Source organism: Rhinoraja longicauda, chromosome 10, assembly GCF_053455715.1.
Source record: "Rhinoraja longicauda isolate Sanriku21f chromosome 10, sRhiLon1.1, whole genome shotgun sequence".
In the NCBI taxonomy this organism is placed as follows: Eukaryota; Metazoa; Chordata; class Chondrichthyes; order Rajiformes; family Arhynchobatidae; genus Rhinoraja; species Rhinoraja longicauda.
In genome coordinates, this window is record NC_135962.1 from 10434108 (window position 1) to 10452452 (window position 18345).

An 18345-nucleotide genomic window follows, 5' to 3' on the forward strand; every position below is an offset into this window, starting at 1 on the left:
TAAGGTGACACTCTTTGACCAGGGTTTAGGACATCTCCCGCAATATTGCCTAACCTGGCTTGGCATTAACTTTTGTCAGACCTATTCAGTGGTAGGCCTTGATGCTTTGATACATTACATTCACTAGAGAAATAGAAGTTGTGGATTGATGATCTAATTCACCGTGCACACAGGAAGGTGCTGTCAAGAGTGTAAAGGACAGCCAGAAATTATTTAAACTGTTAATCTGATCAAGTGTTTCAGATGGCACAGTAAACTGAACGGACGTAGTTGCCACAGCAACCAGCTGCCACTAGAAGCTCGGGGTAAGTTACCTTCTTGAAATCCATCCAGGTTATTTATTATTTCTTTAAATAATATATTATTAATAATGTGAGGTATCGCTTGTCAATCTTTAGTCACAATGTGCGCCTTAGACTCTATGACTGGTAGCTTGACATTCCAGAGTATGGGGGGAGGGAGGGGTAAAGTTGGGGGGAATCTGTAGTTTAGTTTAGAGATACAGCGTGGAAACAGGCCCTTCGGCCCACCAAACCCGCGCTGACCAGCGATCCCCACACACTAACACTATCCTACATACACTAGGGACAATTTTCAATTGTACCAGCCAATTAACCTACATAGATGAATATCTTTGCAGTGTTGGAGGAAACTAGAGATCCTGGAGAAAACCCATGCAAGTCACAGGGAAAACATACAAACTCCAGACAGAAAAGCACCCTTAGTCAAGATCAAACTCGGGTCTCTGGCGCTGTATGGCAGCATGACTGTGCCACCGTGCCGTCTATAATATTAATCTAGGTGTCCAGTACTGTAATAATCATATATCATATCATATCATATATATACAGCCGGAAACAGGCCTTTTCGGCCCACCAAGTCCGTGCCGCCCAGTGATCCCCGTACATTAACACTATCCTACACCCACTAGGGACAATTTTTACATTTACCCAGCCAATTAACCTACATACCTGTACGTCTTTGGAGTGTGGGAGGAAACCGAAGATCTCGGAGAAAACCCACGCAGGTCACGGGGAGAACGTACAAACTCCTTACAGTGCAGCACCCGTAGTCAGGATCGAACCTGAGTCTCCGGCGCTGCATTCGCTGTAAAGCAGCAACTCTACCGCTGCGCTATAATGAGGGAGAATGCCCAGTAGATTCTTTAAATGGGCCATACTGGTGGAACTAAAATGGCAATCATTCTGCTGAGAGTGGGGAAAACCAGGGAGATGATGGTGGATTTCCACAGGCGTAGCCATGCCCCCTCGACACCGGAAAACATCCAGGGAATGGACATTGAGAAAGTGGACTCATAAGTACCTGGGTGTTTACCTGAACAATAAACTGGACTGAACTGATAATATTAATGCACTGTATAAGAAAGGCTAGAGCAGACTGTACCTGCTGAGGAGACTCAGGTCCTTTGGAGTGCAGGGGGCACTCCTGAGGACCTTCTTCGACACTGTGGGGGCATCAGCCATTTTCTATGGAGTGGTCTGCTGGAGCAGCAGCATCTCAACTGCTGACAGGAAGAGACTTGATAAACTGATCAAGAAGGCCAGCTCGGTCCTGGGATGCCCCCTCGACTCAGCGCAGGCGGTGGGAGAGAGGAGGATGATGGCAAAGCTATCATCACTGCTAGACAACGACTCCCATCCCATGCAGGACACTGTCACTGCACTGAGCAGCTCCTTCTGTGACAGACGTCTTCACCCCAAGTGTGTGAAGGAGAGATATCGAAGGTCCTTCCTTCCTGCTGCCGTCAGACTGCACAATCAGCACTGCTCCCAGCAGACCAGTACATAAAGATAATTACCATTATTTTATTTTTTAATGACTGCTTATTTCTTTTTGCTATCCACTTTGCTGCTGTAACCCTGCAAGTTTCCCCATTGTGGGATGAATAAAGGATTATTATTATTTGAGGCCTTTCAAAATGAGCAGGAGCTAGTTTCTTGAAACTGGCAACTCGGGTAGATGCGGTGGTGAGGAACACATTTGGCATGCTTATTTCGTTGTTAAGGGCATTGAGTATATGGACAGCTATATGGACTGGAAAGGTTTAGAGAAATATGGTTAGATGGGCATCTTGGTTATGTGGATGAGTTGGACCAAAGGGCCTGTTTCCATGCTTTATGACTCCATGATAGAATTATACAAGTAGATGGTAGTAGATATTACATACTAGGTCCAATATAAACTAGAATACCCTCGTGTGAAAGCCACAGAGGGAACAAAGTTATTATAGTGAAAGTAAAAGGAAATTGTGAGCTTCAGGGTGAAAGGCAAGTACAGCAAGTTGAAGTCAGGTCAAGTTGAGTTTCTTGTCAAATGCATAAATATAGTGAGGTACAAGCACAATGAAAATCTTACTTCCAGCACTATCCCAGACACATAGATTCAGTTAACACACAAAACATAAATTATATATATATATATATATATATTACACATGAAGTTTCTAAAAGAAAGAAGACTACGCAAAAAGACGATCAAGACATTGGTACCTCGGTATCCTTGATGTTCAAGGATACCGAGGCTTTTACGAAGAGAAATTGAACCATGGTACTCAAGAAAGGGGGGTACTCAAGAAAAAATTAGAGGAGCAAAGAGGAGCAAAATTCCATTCGCAAGCAAAATTAAGGTAAAATACCTCAGCATTTTATATGCTACGGGTAAGAGGGTAACCAGGGAGAGAATAAGGCCCATTAGAGACAATCAGTGTGTGCAACCAGAGCATGTGGTGAAGAGATCGTAGTTGGATAATTCAGGGAGGAGAACAGTGTATTCCTAGAACACATTACCAGTGAAATTGGTACATGGCAGGTCGTGTCTTACGAATTTGATTGAGTTTTTTGAGGATGTGATGAAGGTGATCGATGAGGGTAGGGCGGTGGATATTGTCTACATGGATTTTTGTAAGGCATTTGATAAAGTCCTGCATGGTAGACTGATCCAGAGGATTTATAGATTCAAAACTGGCTTCCTGATAGAAGACAGAGATTTTTAGATTTAGATTTAGAGATTTAGAGATACAGTGCGGAAACAGGCCCTTCGGCCCACCGGGTCCGCGCCGCCCAGCGATCCCCGCACACTAACACTATCCTACAGACACTAGGGACAATTTTTACATTTGCCCAGCCAATTAATCTACATACCTGTACGTCTTTGGAGTGTGGGAGGAAACCGAAGATCTCGGAGAAAACCCACGCAGGTCACGGGGAGAACGTACAAACTCCGTACAGACGGCGCCCGTAGTCAGGATTGAACCTGAATCTCTGGCGCTGCATTCGCTGTAAGGCAGCAACTCTACCGCTGCGCCACCGTGCCATCCGGAAAGTTGTGCTGGAAGGATAATATTCATGCTGGAGGAGGTCTGTGACCAGTAACGTTCTGCAGGGATCTGTGCTGGAACCTCGTTTATGATGTATAAATGATTTGGATTTAAATGTAGATGGGTTGATTAGTAAATTTGGAGATGACACCAAGATTGCGTGGGTTACAGACAGTGATGAAGGCTGTCAAAGTATACAGTGTAGCGGTGTCGGGTGTGTAATGAAGCAAGGCGCCGGTTGGATTCAGGAACGCTGTTTATTTAGAGTATTGAGAGGATCTAAGGAAATGTTTTTTGCTCTAGAGTAGGATTTGGAATCTGGAACACACTGAGGCAGAAGACTCTCGCAACGTTCAAGAAGTATCCAAATGAACACTTGAGTCACCAAGGTGTGGAAGACTAAGGACCAAGTGCTGGCAAATAGGATCAGTGTGGACATGTGCTTTTTGCTGGGCATGGACAGGCTGGGCCGAAGGGGCTGTTTCTGTGCTGTATGTCTCTGTAACTCAAAATTAACAGGCAATGGTGCCACCTGGTGCTAGCAATGAGAATAATTTTTTCCCAGACAATCTGTCCTTTCACCTACCCACATTCAGGGACCCCAAAACAGTCTTTCTCAAGTGAAGCAGAGAGTCACCTTCACTTCTTTCAGTTTGGTGTACTGATTCGGTCTTCACAATGTGGTCTTCTCTACATCGGATGCACCCAACACAGATCTGGTAACTACCTTGCAGAGCATGTTGTTGGAAGGAACTGCAGATGCTGGTTTAAAACGAAGGTAGAAACAAAATGCTGGAGTAACTCAGCGGGACAGGCAGCATTTTCTGGAAAGAAGAAATGGGTGACGTTTCAGTTTGAGACCCTTCTTCAGACTAGTTAGGGATAAGGGAAACGAGAGATATAGACAATGATGTTGAGAGATAAAGAACAATGAATAAAAGATATGCAAAAAAGTAACAATGATAAAGGAAACAGGCCAATGTTAGCTGTTTGTTGGGCGAAAAAGAGAAGCTAGTGCGTCTTGGGTGGGGGAGGGATAGAGAGAGAGTAACCCCGGCATTCCCTCTCTCTCCATCCCAACCCCACCCAAGAGATGCTGCCTGTCCCGCTGAGTTACTCCAGCTTTTTGTGTCTATTTTGAAGAAGAGCTTCTCATCTTTCACCTGCGCACATTGCTGCCATCTGGACAATATCAAATTCTCTCACTTCCTCTGACTGTATTACAACTGGCCATTACTGCTGCAACGAATCCACTCATTATATTGGTTCAGATGTTCTCCCTCCATCAGCACATCCTGACTTGCTGGGTGTGTCTCACATCCCTGCACTTCACACTTTTGAGAGACATAGACAGTGATAGAGAGATATAGAACAAATGAATGAAAGATATGCAAAAAAGTAACTTTGAGTTCTGGTTGATTACTGCGCAAACACCCCATAAGTGGTTATCTCGCGCAGATCGGAGTGACTAGAGTAGTGATTCAATTTTGAAGTGGGCCTTTTTGACCAAGTTGAGGAGATGTAGTTGCTCAATCCCCTTTTTAAATGACTGAACATCGGGAGCGGCGCGTGTGTTGGGTGGTAGCATATTCCATTCCCTTATCGTCCTAGGGTAAAGGGAATATTGGCAGCAAAGTTTATTGAAATTCAGCGAGTTGATGATGTAGGGACCGGTATTTTGTCTTGTTTCATGGCAGTTGGTGCTCTGGGATGACGGGAGATTTGATGGCGTGATTTTGTGAATCTCTTTGTAAGTCTTAGCCTGATTCTGCGCAGCTCTAGGTTATCCCATCGGAGAGAAGTCAGCATATTATTCACGTTTGATTTGCGCTTGTAGTCATCACATACATAGCGAGCTGCTCGGCGTTCTACTTTCTCCAGGGTGGTCTTGTTGTTGTTGTTGAAAGGATCCCATACAGCTCCACAATACTCCAATTTGGGCCTGACCAAGGACTTGTAGGCGTTCTCTTTGAAGGATGCACTACATGCGTGGAAATTTCTTTTAAGAAGGCCGAGCGTTCTATTTGCTTTTTTAGACACTTGACCAATATGCGTCGTCCAACTTAAATCTTTGTTTAATTCGACTCCTAGATATGGATGATGGTCGACAACAAGTAATGTATGGCTACCCATGTTGTATTCCAATAAAAGTGGTTTAGTCTTGTGTGAGACCTGCATGGCATGACATTTGGTTGTATTGAATGACATCTGCAAGGTTTTCCCCCCACTCACAGAGAGCATCCAAATCCTTCTGTAAGGACAAGCTGTTTTCTGGTGTTTGAATCTCTCTATAAATTATGGCATCATCCGCGAAGAGTCGAACTCTGGACGAAACTGCATTTGGAATGTCATTGATGTACAGTAGGAAGGGCAATGGACCCATGACAGTCCCCTGTGGCACACCTGATGTCACAGGAGTTTCAATAGACATCTCTCCCTCCAAGAGAACTTGCAAAAAGATTTCAATCCATTTAACAATGATAAAGGAAAGGGTCCATTGTTAGCTGTGTACTTGGTGAAAACGAGTTATACAGGCAATGAAACTCATCAGGACGCCAGTGAAGGTAGTGCAACGACGAGGGTGGGTGAGGGACGGAGAGAGAGGGGATGCAAGGATTACTTGAAGTTAGAGAAATCAATATTCATACCGCTGGGTTGTAAGCTGCCCAAGTGAAGTATGAGGTGCTGTTAACCACTTGGCTAGTCGCAGGTACAGGCCCATTCTCACAGATCCAGGGGACCAGATATCAGGAAGGCCAGTAGGTGCCTTCAACTGGAGCAGAGCAGTCCCTAAACAGGGAGAGGTGCTGTCTCTGCCTGGGGACTTTATACATCCTCACCTGTGTGGTACCAATGTACAGGCAGCGACTGGTTGGTCTGTCTGTCAGTAAGCCTGGAGCTACGCTGATGTGTGCGCGATGCTTCAGCTCTGAATGTAATCATCATGATTCGTGACCTGGGCAAGGTTAAAGCAGCTGAATCCCTTTTGCACCACCCCACATCTACAGACAATCCCCTCCTCCAACCACCCCTCCCATACCACCACGAACCTGATAACCACCCCAAGCCTATAACCACCCCACCCCGACAAACCACACCACCTTCGCAACCACCCCACCCACACCACCACCCCACCCCAACAACCATGCCACCGGTATCTCCACCCCATCCCAACAGCCACCCCAACAACCACCCCACCCCAACAACCACCCCACCCCAACAACCACCCCAACAACCACCCCACCGCAACAACCACGCCACCCCAACAACCACGCTACCCCAACAACCACCCCACCCCAACAACCACCCCACCCCAACAACTACGTGACCCGTATGTCCACCCCATCCCAACAAAGCCACCCACGCAACCACCCCACCCCAACAACCACCCCACCCCAACAACCACGTGACCCGTATGTCCACCCCATCCCAACAAAGCCACCCACGCAACCACCCCACCCCAATAACCACACCACCTTCGCAACCACCCCACCCACACCACCACCCCACCCCAACAACCACCCCACCCCAACAACCACCCCACCCCAACAACCACCCCACCCCAACAACCACCCCACCCCAACAACTACCTCGCCCCAACCACCACCCCACCCATACCGCCACCCCAACAACTACCCCACCCCAATAACCACACCACCTTCGCAACCAACCCACCCATACCTCCACCCCATCCCAACAACTACCTCGCCCCAACAATCACCCCACCCATACTGCCACCCCACCCCAACAACCACGCCACCCATGCCTCCATCCCACCCCAACAACTACCTCGCCCCAACAATCACCCCACCCATACTGCCACCCCACCCCAACAACCACGCCACCCATACCTCCAACCCACCCCAACAACCACGTGACCCGTATGTCCACCCCATCCCAACAACGCCACCCACCCATATCGCCACCCCACCCCAACAACCACGCCACCCACGCAACCATCCCACCCCAACAACCACGCCACACATGCAACCACGCCACCCGTACTTCCACCCCACCCCAACAAATACCTCGCCCCAACCACCACCCTACCCATACCGCCAGGCCACCCTCTCAACCACCCAACCCCTACAGCCACCTCACCCCACCCCAACTATCACCCTACAACCGCCCCACCCCAACAATCACCCCACGACTACATGACTTGCCTCTAGACCATCCCACACTACTAAAAATGTCACACACTTAAGACCAACCCACTCTGACAACCACTTCACCCCCCTCTGCCACCCCACCCCTACAATTTCCACACCCCCACCCACCCACCCACCCTTCCAACCACCCCGTCCCGACAACAATCCCACTACAACCACCCACACATGGACAACCACTCAGAAACCATCCAGATGCACTGATTCAGTTACATCCAGCTGCCAGTGTAATAACAATCGTTCACGTGTGGAAAGAGAATTTGTTGCTCATCGTCAGCATCTCTTGTATGTTCAAGGCTGTGTAAACTGGCTCCGATGCTGGATTCAGCTGCCTAGGTGATTTTTGACAGAGTCTGATCTCAGCAGCGATCTCCCAGTGTGCGGCAACACCTCAGTCCATGTGCAAGTACATGATCCAACAGTTTTCATCGCTTGTACTGCAGGGATGAGGGCAGCCTGCTGGGAGTTTAGTTGTGTTGCAGCAATTAAATTGCCAACGTTTCAACCAGAGATCATGTTCACATCCCACCACGGCAGCATGGAAGATAAACTTTGGTTCATAATCTGGGAATTCCTGTCCCCAAGCCTCAGCCCAGCCACACACCCTTGACCCCTGAGCCCACTCACACAATCTGCCCATGCCTCAGATCCTGCTCACATCCCAACACCCATCTCCCGATCACTCTCACTACCCAAATCCCTGACCCCATCTTTCTGACCATGATCCGACCTCTGCTCATTCCGATGCTGTTGTATCCATCACCCCTCGGGCCACTTGATTGACTTGGCAATAACCCTCATTGTGAAGAACATCCCATCAGACCAATTCTGAACCTTTGACTCCTCACCTTTGGCCTCTGGTCCTAGCTTCCCTACTAATGGAAAAGGCTTCCCACTGTCTAATTGTTGATTTGCTGGCCGGGCCTGTGGGTCATCTCCTCTCCACCCTTGGGCCTACCCCCCACTCCCTTCCCCTTAGGTCATGGCTGATCTCTTCCAGGCCTCATCCCCTCTTCCGTGCCAGTTCCCTCAGCCCTCAATTCCCTGATCTTTTCCCTCCTCCCTCTCCCGGTGATCCAGCTCCCACAACCCTCCGGGGCAGAGAATTCCAGAGATCCATCATAGAAACATAGAAAATAGATGCAGGGGTAGGCCATTCGGCCCTTTGAGCCAGTACTGCCATTCAATATGATCATGGCTGATCATCCAGAATCAGTACCCCGTTCCTGAATTTTCCCCCATATCCCTTGATTCCGTTTGCTCTCAGAGCTATATCCAACTCTCTCTTGAATATATCCAGCGAATTGGCCTCCACTGCCTTCTATGGCAGAGAATTCCACAGATTCACAACTCTATGAGAGGTTCCTGTGCACCTCCTTTTTAAATGGCCATTTGTAACAATGGCCCTTGTTTGAGATTTGCCGGGTGATGGGAACATCTCAATGTCTGCCCTGTCAAGCCTGGGTGCGTAGGTCCAAATGGCATGTTTCCTTCTGTATGACTGTGGGGAGGGGGGGGAGGGGAAGGTGGCCCCTCCTCCGATAGATCAGCCACAAGGAGCTGGGGTGACCATGGACTGTTTCATTGATGCTGGTCGTGAAGACCATGGAATCTCCTTGTGATCACGGCCACACCCATTCACCCTTTTACCACCCATGAGCCAGAACTGGAGCTTGTATTTCTACATCTCCCCCCGGGTTTAAACCTGTGGAAACCGCCTCGGTGCAGCATTCAGCAGTTTTTGACACACTTTCTGGAGGACATGCTTATGCATCGTTTCGTTTCGTCAAACCTGAAATGTCACCTATCCATGTCCTCCAGAGATGCTGCCTGATCTGTTGAGTTCTTACGGCACTTTGTGTTTTATGCAAGCTCGCAACATCTGCAGTTTCTTGTGACTGACTTAGCTCTCTCTGCTGGCAGACACGATCTCGATCACCATGGTGGCTCTGATCTCGATCACCATGAAGTGCTTCGAGAGGCTGGTCATGGCGCACGTTAACATCAGCCTCCCAGACAGCCTGATCCTCTCTAATTTGCCTATCATCGCAACCGGTCGACAGCAGACTCCGCCTCCTTGGCTCTGCACTCATCTCTGGAACATCTGGATCTGTCATGCTCTTATTTATTGAATATAGCTCCACCTTGAACACCATTGGGAGGCGTGGTGGCACAGCGGTAGAGTTGCAGCTTACAGCGCCAGAGACCCGGGTTCGATCCTGGCTACGGGTGCTTGTCTGTACATTCACCCCGTGACCTGCGTGGGTTTTCTCCAAGAACTTCGGTTTCCTCCCACACTCCAAAGACGTACAGGTGTGCAGGTTAATTGGCTTGGTATAAATGTTAAAATTGTCCCTAGTGTAAAATAGTGTTAATGTGCGGGGATCACTGGTCGGTGCGGAATCGGTGGGTCGTAGGGCTTGCTTCCGCCTTTTATCTCTAAACTAAATTAAACCATAAATCCAACCAAACTCATCCCCAAATTCCTGGATTTAGAACTCAATACCCTCTCTGTAACTGGATGCTCAACTTCCTGAACCATGGACTACAATCAGTAAGTATAGATGACAAAACATTCGCCAGGATACTCTTCAACACTGGTGCCCTGCACTGTGCTCCCTATACACTTGGGACTGTACAGTCAAATTCATCTCCAACTCCATTTACAAGTTTGCTGATGACACCACTGTCATGGGCGGATCTCAAACAATGTCAAGATGAAGTACAGGAAGGGAAAAGAGAACTGGAGGGAACGGAGAGAGGAAGACAGAGAACATGGCATCAATCTCTCCCTCAATGTCAGCACGATTAAGGAACTGTTCATTGAATTTTGGAAATGGGGCTCAGTGCATAATCTTTAAGTGCATGGACTCTTCCTTTGCTCTCAACCGATTCTTCCTTTGACATTGTTGCTAGCACATCATTTTGGAGAGGGTTGGAGAAAATATATTCAAACTGGGACAGTTTTGTTTTCTGATTAAATCTGAGATTGGTTTTTCAAATATTTTTATATTAATTGATGTTTATTTTGTTAAAAATAGCATCAAGTCATGTCATAAATATTCAACCATAATAGCCGGAGTTCTCAGTCAGCCCTGCGGTCGGGACGAATGGCCAGCAAGTGTGTGCCTGGTGTTTGACTCCAGTCCCCACCCCACCCCCTCACTCCCCGCGCCGTTGTGTTTGGCTGCCTGCCACTGTATGTTTCTTTTTTTTCCTAGTCAGATGTGCAGCACTTTGGTCAACGTGGGTTGTTTTTAAATGTGCTATACAAATAAATTGACTTGACTTGACTTGACTTAACCCTCACCCCACCCCCCTCACCCTCTTAACCCTCACCCCCTCCCTTCCCCACCTCACTCCCTCCCCCGCCTTGATTAGTACAGGTGTCAAGGGCTATGGGGAGAAGGCAGGAGAATGGGGGTTAGGAGGGAAAGATAGATCAGCCATGATTGAATGGTGACTTGATGGGCTGAATGGCTTAATTCTCCTATCACTTATGACCTTACCCCCACCCCTCCCCCCACCTTACCTCACCACCTCTATTACCCCCACCTCACCCCTCTTACCCCCACCTTACCTCCCCACCCTTCTTAACCCCCCACCTCACCCCTCCTACCACCCACCCCTTCCCCCATCTTACCCCCCCCCCCCCCAACGCAGCCCCTGAAGTGATGGCAGAGAAACCCCGTTGACAAGGCAAAGCACATTGGCGGTGAGTGACTTTTTTTTAACAAAGTGTTACGTGTTCCCTCTCTTCCCTGCGATACATGAGATATATATATATATATATATATATATATATATATAAACATACAGCTAGAAATCTTAAACCGTGCCTGGAGCACGCGTAAAGGGAGCGAGTGTTTCACTGAGAACAAGTACTGCATGCAAGTGAATTCCCTCTGAAACCGAATCGTTGCATCGTGACAACAGCAAATGTGTCATTTGCAAGAACAAGTGTCGGCTTCTCCAATGTGTCAGCTCAGTCTTCACAACCAGATCAGGCAGCGAACGATAAATAAATAAATAAATAAACTTAACCCTTTCTGGAGGCTCAGGTCCCTTGACTTCAAAAAAGTTCTGGGTACGTTGTCGTTCGATGCAGTGGTGGGAGCAGGTGTTTTCTCTCACCTTGGGTTATATTTTCCCCCCAATACACTATCTGCTGTGACCTAACCCATTGTTTCGCCCTTTCTTTGCCTCTCTCTCTCCCCCTCCCCTTCCATTTGTCAAAGGTCCAGCGAAACTGCCCGAAGCAGTGACTTTTTTTTGCCCGCCCTTGTCCTTGTTTCGGTGGAGGGAAGGGGGTGAGTGAGTCATTAACAACTGATTTCTCGTCGGTGTCAGGACTTCTTCGCCGCCTGGCTTCCGACTTGTGTGTGTGGTTTATATGAATATATATATATATGTTGGGAAATGACACGCCGACGATTGAAACAATCCCGCTGCGGTCGTGCAATGACCCGCCTGCCCTCACAGTGTGTAGGGAATGAACCATTCTCAGGTAGTTAGCAATGTAGTAAAGACACATCCCCCCCCCCCACCCCACCCCACCCCCATCCCCCAAACAGCATCACTGCAGCTGAGCGTATTAGACCGAGGAAGAGAGGACCCCGTAACCTTCCTGATAAATATGCACCAAAAAATATAAAAATGCGGGATCGATCCACGTCAATGTTGTCTGGGTCGCTGGGGAGTAAAGCCGGGGCCAGATTATCTATTTGAAGGAATAGCTCGGAGTGGAACGATAAAGAAGATGGGGAAAACCAGGACCGAGACGCACAATGATGTGTTGGTCACCATCACCAATCTGACCACACCCTGACTCTGCCCGAGCCCACACCAAATAAATGTACACTCCATCAATGTGATGAGAAATGCCGGGGCGATATATATATATACATGCATATCTGATATATTTTTTTTTAAATCCTCTTGCAAAATTTGCGGATCTCTCTCTCTCTCTCTCCCCCTTCCCCCCTCCCCCTCTCCCCGCCTGAATAAAGTCACAAGATGTCGGCAGAACAAGGTGCTGAATTTGGCTCCTGTCGGATCTGCCTGAAACGGATCACGTAGCCCCGTCCTTGAGTGCTGCCCTGGCCCGGATACACTGAAGTGGAGAGACGGCCGCCTCGGCAAAGGATGGTATGTGGGAAGCCCTCGGGTTTCATGATTTTGTTGCCGGATCATTGCAGCCTGGCCTCTCTTACTGCTGATGGATGGATTGCCGGGGAGGGAGGAGTTAGACGGCGACCATAGCTGAGATGGAGACTTTGTCCCATCACCGTCGCCTCCCAACTGGGCTGAACTTCACTGTTGTGCATTTTACCCTCCCCGGTCCCTCACCCTCTGGTTTGTTTTGTAGATGCTCCGCGTTTTATAGTATACATGGGGCAGTGTTCACAGAACAGAGCAAAACAACTCACTGAAATGTAGGAGGACGGTGATCGATACTCTGAAGAGACCTGGTGTGTGGGAATAAACGGGCTCAACGGGGGAAGGCTGATCATAAGCCATTGGAGCAGAATTACGCCATTCGATCCATTGAATCTATTCGGCTATTCAATCGTGGCCGATCTTGCCCCCTCAACCCCTTTCTCCTGCCTTCCCGCAACCATTGACTCCCGTAATAATCAAGAATCTGTCATTCTCCACTTTTAAAAAAGTACCCAATGGCTTGGCACACAACCTTGGGTGGTAATGAATCCCACAGATTCACCACCCTCTGGCGAAAAGAAGACCCCCCCTCATCTTCATTCTAAAGGTACATATTTTTATTCTGAGGCGGTGCCTTCTGTTCCTAGACTCTCCCACTAGTGAAATATCCTCTCCACATCCACTCTATTCAGACCCTTCACAGTTCAACCTTTCATTGATGTCCCCCTCATCATTCCCAGAAGTACAGGCCCAGAGCTATCAAATGCTCATCATGCCCATTCATCCCCAGGATCATTCTCGTAAACCTCCTCTGGACCCTCTCCAATGCCAGCACATCCTCCCTCAGATATGGGGCCCATAAAAATCTCACAATACTCCAAATGCAGTCAGACCAATGCCGTAAAAGCCTCAGCATTACATCCCTGCCTTTATATTCTAGTCCTCTCAAAATGAATGCTAACATTGCATTTGCCTTCCTAACTACTGATTCGACCTGCAATGAACCTTTTGGGAATCCTGCAAACATCTGAGTACACGTCCCAGAATCTGGCAGCACTGGGTGGGGAAGAAGGCATTTGGGATACCTTCCTTCATTAGCTGAGGCACAGAATATCATCAGTAACGTTGTGGTTCCATTAAATATGCATTCATATTTTCCTACTCCATGAATGTTAATTCCTCTGAATGTTAGAATAAATGGTCCTGTTCTCTGGGTTCCTGGGTGTCTGCTTGACAAGCTGTGCATGATTTGGGTTGGTGGAGAATATGAACAACTATTCCTTTCATGAACTCTGTGTCTTTCCACACAGTTGCCATGGATGAGGAAGATGGCATGAGTTTGCTGGATGTTATTTGGTGAGTTTGTCAATATTCGTGATAAATCCAAATTTTTTGTTTACATCAACATTTTGAAGAGTTTCTTGATGGGCTGTTTCACTAAATAGATTCAAGGGCATTTCCACATTTGTAGTGCCAGGCCATGGTTTCTGGTCGAAGAGAGCTAGAAATCACAAGGTTGGAGGTGGGTAAATGGCCAGAGGGGTTGCCCAAGAGCAGGAAGAACTTTGGAGATGGGAGAATGAGTCATCATCAAGAACTCTGTCAAAGAAATAGGTATGCAGGCGGTCCAGATGAAGGGTCTCGACCTGAAATGTTATCTATCCATTTCCCCTCCGCAAATACTGCCTGGCTCACTGAATTCCTCCAGCAGTTTGTTTTTTTCCATGGTTTCTGGACATTTGAATTAAATAGGATTAATGAAGCTAATGAAGTGGATAGCTTCGAATTCACAAATGCAGAAATCTCAATTATCATATCATATCATATATATACAGCCGGAAACAGGCCTTTTCAGCCCTCCAAGTCCGTGCCGCCCAGCGATCCCCGTACATTAACACTATCCTACACCCACTAGGGACAATTTTTACATTTACCCAGCCAATTAACCTACATACCTGTACGTCTTTGGAGTGTGGGAGGAAACCGAAGATCTCGGAGAAAACCCACGCAGGTCACGGGGAGAACGTACAAACTCCTTACGGTGCAGCACCCGTAGTCAGGATCGAACCTGAGTCTCCGGCGCTGCATTCACTGTAAAGCAGCAACTCTACCGCTGCGCTACCGTGCCGCCATGAGCCACAGATGGGAAGCTATTTGAACATCAGATCACAGCTCATCTCTGTTTAAACCTCATGACTCACATTTACTCCATATCGATGCATCAATTCTAAAATTTATGACTACCCCCATAATTCACAACATTTGTGGCTGTGGGGAGAGTGTTCAGATTTTTTCCACCTTCAGTGTGGAAAAATGCTTCCCAACGTTGCTCTCAAAAGCTCACATCTAGCTTTAAGACCGTGTCCTCCACAATGTTCTGTGTGCCCTTTTCTATTGCTTTTGTTATTTGAAACGCCTCTATCACTTATTGCTCAAGTTTTTAATTTCTAAATTTGAGGAAACACAAACCAAGCTGGCCAACCTCTCTAGGGGAAGCCTTTAGGGCTTGAGATTGTTCCAGGAGTCTGTTCTGCACCCAGTCCCGTTTCAGTTAAGTGTATTGTCACGTGTACCGAGGTACAGTGAAAAGCTTTTGTTGCGTGCTAACCAGTCAGTAGAAAGACAGACAATATATGATTGTCGATGCACGTCCTATCCTTCTGACGTGCAGTGCTCAGCCTGAACACCATGTTCCAGCCCAGTTAGAAATTTGAGGCATCACTTATATTCCTATCTTCTCTTGATCTTTCTTCCACCCTTGTTTTAGACAGTGGTGCAATGTTTGGCTGCTTCAAAGCACCAGAGTCCCGGGTTCAATCAAGACCTGGAATGTTGTCTGTGGAGTTTGCACCTTCCACCTATGGCTGCATGGGCTTCCTCCTGCTGCTCCAATTGCTCCCACATCACAAGCACATGCCAGTTGCTGGCTTCAATGCTGCAGGAGAATTGTTGCTTCCGTATAGACCAGGGGTAGAATCCGGGTAGTTGATGGGAATGTGGGAAGAATAAAATGGGATTTGCATTGAACCAACTAATTGGGTGGCTGGTAATCAGTGCAGACATGATCAGTGTTGAATAACTTAATGACTATGTACTTCTTTATGTTGTATTGAAGCGAAATTAAACATTGAGCATTTCAGATGTAAATTATTGCCTTGATTGACTCAAATATAATGAATACAATTTCTCATTTTACCAAATGAGCACATTTCATAATGCCATTTAAAAAATTTAAAAATAACCTCTTTTCTGATCTGTGTTCCAGTGATCCTCAAGCCCTGAATGACTTTCTGCATGGATGTAACAAGGTGAGTAATATACACATTTACCATGTTCTCCATAAATAATAAGACCAGTGTGTGGCACTATGGAGAATGCGCAGAGCGTGAGACTGATGGGATATCCATTTAAAAAAGCCGAAGAAGGGCTGAATATTTTCCTGCTGATGCTGTTGCAGGAAGGTTGGGGGTTTGAGGGGGGAGGGGGTCAGAGGCTCTGACTCCAGCAGTTGGGTGGCTGGATTTGTTCTGAATTTGCTGTTTCTGGACGGCTTCTTGATGCATAATCATATTGGACTAATGCAAAATGTGGAATGTAGAGTCAGAGACTTGTACAGCACAGAAACAAACCCTTTGACCCAACTCATCCATGTCTAAGTGAGCTAGTCTCATTTGTCTATGTTTGACCCATTTCCCTCTGAACCTTCCCTATCCATATACCTGTCCAATTGTCGGTTAAACTTTGTCGTTTTACTGGGCTCTTCCACTTCCTCTGGCAGCTTGTTCCATGTACACACCACCCTCCATGTGAAAATGTTGCCTCTCAGGTTCCTATTAAATCTTTCCCCGCTCTCCTTAAACCAATACCCTCTAGTTTTGGACTCCCTTACCCTGGGGAAAAGACTGTGACCACTCAGCTTATCAATGCCCCTCGTGATTTTACACGCCGCTGTAAGGTCACCCCTTAGGCTCCAACGCTGTAGACCAGGGGTGTCAAACTCATTTTAGATCACGGGCCGGAATGGGCAAAATGCGACTTCATGCGGGCCGGATCAGTTGTGCAGGCGCGAACGCACGCACACGCACGCGTACTCCCACACCTTTCGTTGCCTTCGTTTTTTCAACCTGCCTCAGTCTCTACTATAACTACTAAGTGTTTCAATTTACGAATTTCGTTTCTTATAAAAAAGATTGCCCAGCAAGCATTACTTTTATGATTGGTATTAAAGTCGTAGGCTACAAGAAAGTTGTGATGAGAGAGAGAAAAAACGATGCTATTTTGGCTAAGATTGTTTCGGGAGCAACCCCCTTTCCATTAATAAACCATTTGAAATCGAATATTAGCAGATACAAATGTAGAGCTAACGAAACAAATTGTAAATGTGGGCTACACAATTGCACCTAGTTTTTATTAGCCTGCTTCCAGCAATCAAACTCAGACAATGAACACAGTTAGCCTCTAACTTTTATTGAAGTGATCACATTTACAATAATAGAATAGTCAGAAAATGAATGAATCACAATATTATGACACTCAATATTTCATGATGCATTACAATTACATGTCGCAGTACATCGAACAGTATCACTCATTTTTCACTTGCTGCTTCCAGACACCTGACATCTCTTGGCTTTAACCAGCCTGTGAACATCAGGGACCAGTCTCTTGGCAGTTGTGATTTTCATAATGTAATTTAGATGTCTGTGTGTCAGCTGTGAGCGCAGTTTGGATTTGTTAATGTTCATTAAGGAGAACGCCTGCTCACAGAGATATGTTGTCCTGAACATGCAAAGGATCTTTGAGGCAAAGTCTGTCATCTTGGGGTACATCGGGTCCCAGGTATTGATAGAATGAGTCCAGACCCACAGTCTCAAATTTATATTGTGTCCTGTCCATGTTGTCATTATTCCCACGAGCAACACGCACAGTCTGCAAAGAGGGGAAATGAGCTGGGTTGCTCCGGGATAGTTGCATTTCCCACAGGCCTAATTTAACTTGAAAGGCACGAATGCTGTTGTGGTATTCTTTAACAAGTTTGTTGCGGCCTTGCATGTTAACATTAAGCACATTTAAATGCTCTGTTATATCCACCAAAAATGCAAGATCATGAAGCCAGTCTGGGTCATCCAACTCTGCCACTGGCTTCTCTTTCTCATTCATGAATAGTCCAATTTCCGCACGTAATTGAAAAAAAAGTTTGAGCACAACCCCTCTGCTCAACCCAGCGGACTTCGGTGTGGTAGGGAAGGCTGTGTTCAATGTTACTTAAGGATAAGTGTCAAATTGCCAATGGATGAGTCCCTTGGCTCTAATAAAATTAACCGTTTTGATTAGTACATCCATGACATTGTCCATTTTCAGGCTCCTGCTACATAACGCCTCTTGGTGTATAATACAATGAAAATTCCAGAATCCCTGCTCTGGATGCTCTGTCTGCACTTTCTCTTTGAGTTTCGCAACAACACCTGCCTTTTCCCCGTCCATGGACGGTGCACAATCTGTTCCCACGCTGACAGCGCGACTCCAGTCAACCCCCAGTCTGTCCAAGGCCTCGACGAGGCTGGAGAAAACGTTGTTCGCCGTTGTGGTGTTTGTCATGGGCACCATCTCCACGAACTCCCCGGTGACGGTCAAAGATGCATCAACACCACATGTAAATATTCCCAATTGAGCTACATC

General features: G+C 47.0%; 1 protein-coding gene and 1 long non-coding RNA gene across 2 annotated transcripts in view; both read left to right on the forward strand.

Annotated features, from left to right (window-relative positions):
- Positions 1–12511: 12511 nt before the first annotated feature.
- On the forward strand, positions 12512–15977 carry LOC144597599 (uncharacterized). The gene is made up of 3 exons (XR_013547762.1): positions 12512–12654; positions 13977–14022; positions 15932–15977. It is a non-coding gene; the product is annotated as an uncharacterized LOC144597599 (long non-coding RNA).
- A 2171-nt stretch (positions 15978–18148) lies between these two features.
- The window catches only part of LOC144597725 (uncharacterized), a 43891-nt gene continuing 43694 nt past the window's right edge, over positions 18149–18345 (forward strand). The window contains exon 1 of the mRNA XM_078407257.1: positions 18149–18319. Within this exon, the coding sequence (XP_078263383.1) occupies positions 18149–18319 (171 nt within the window). The remainder of the gene's footprint in view (positions 18320–18345) is intronic.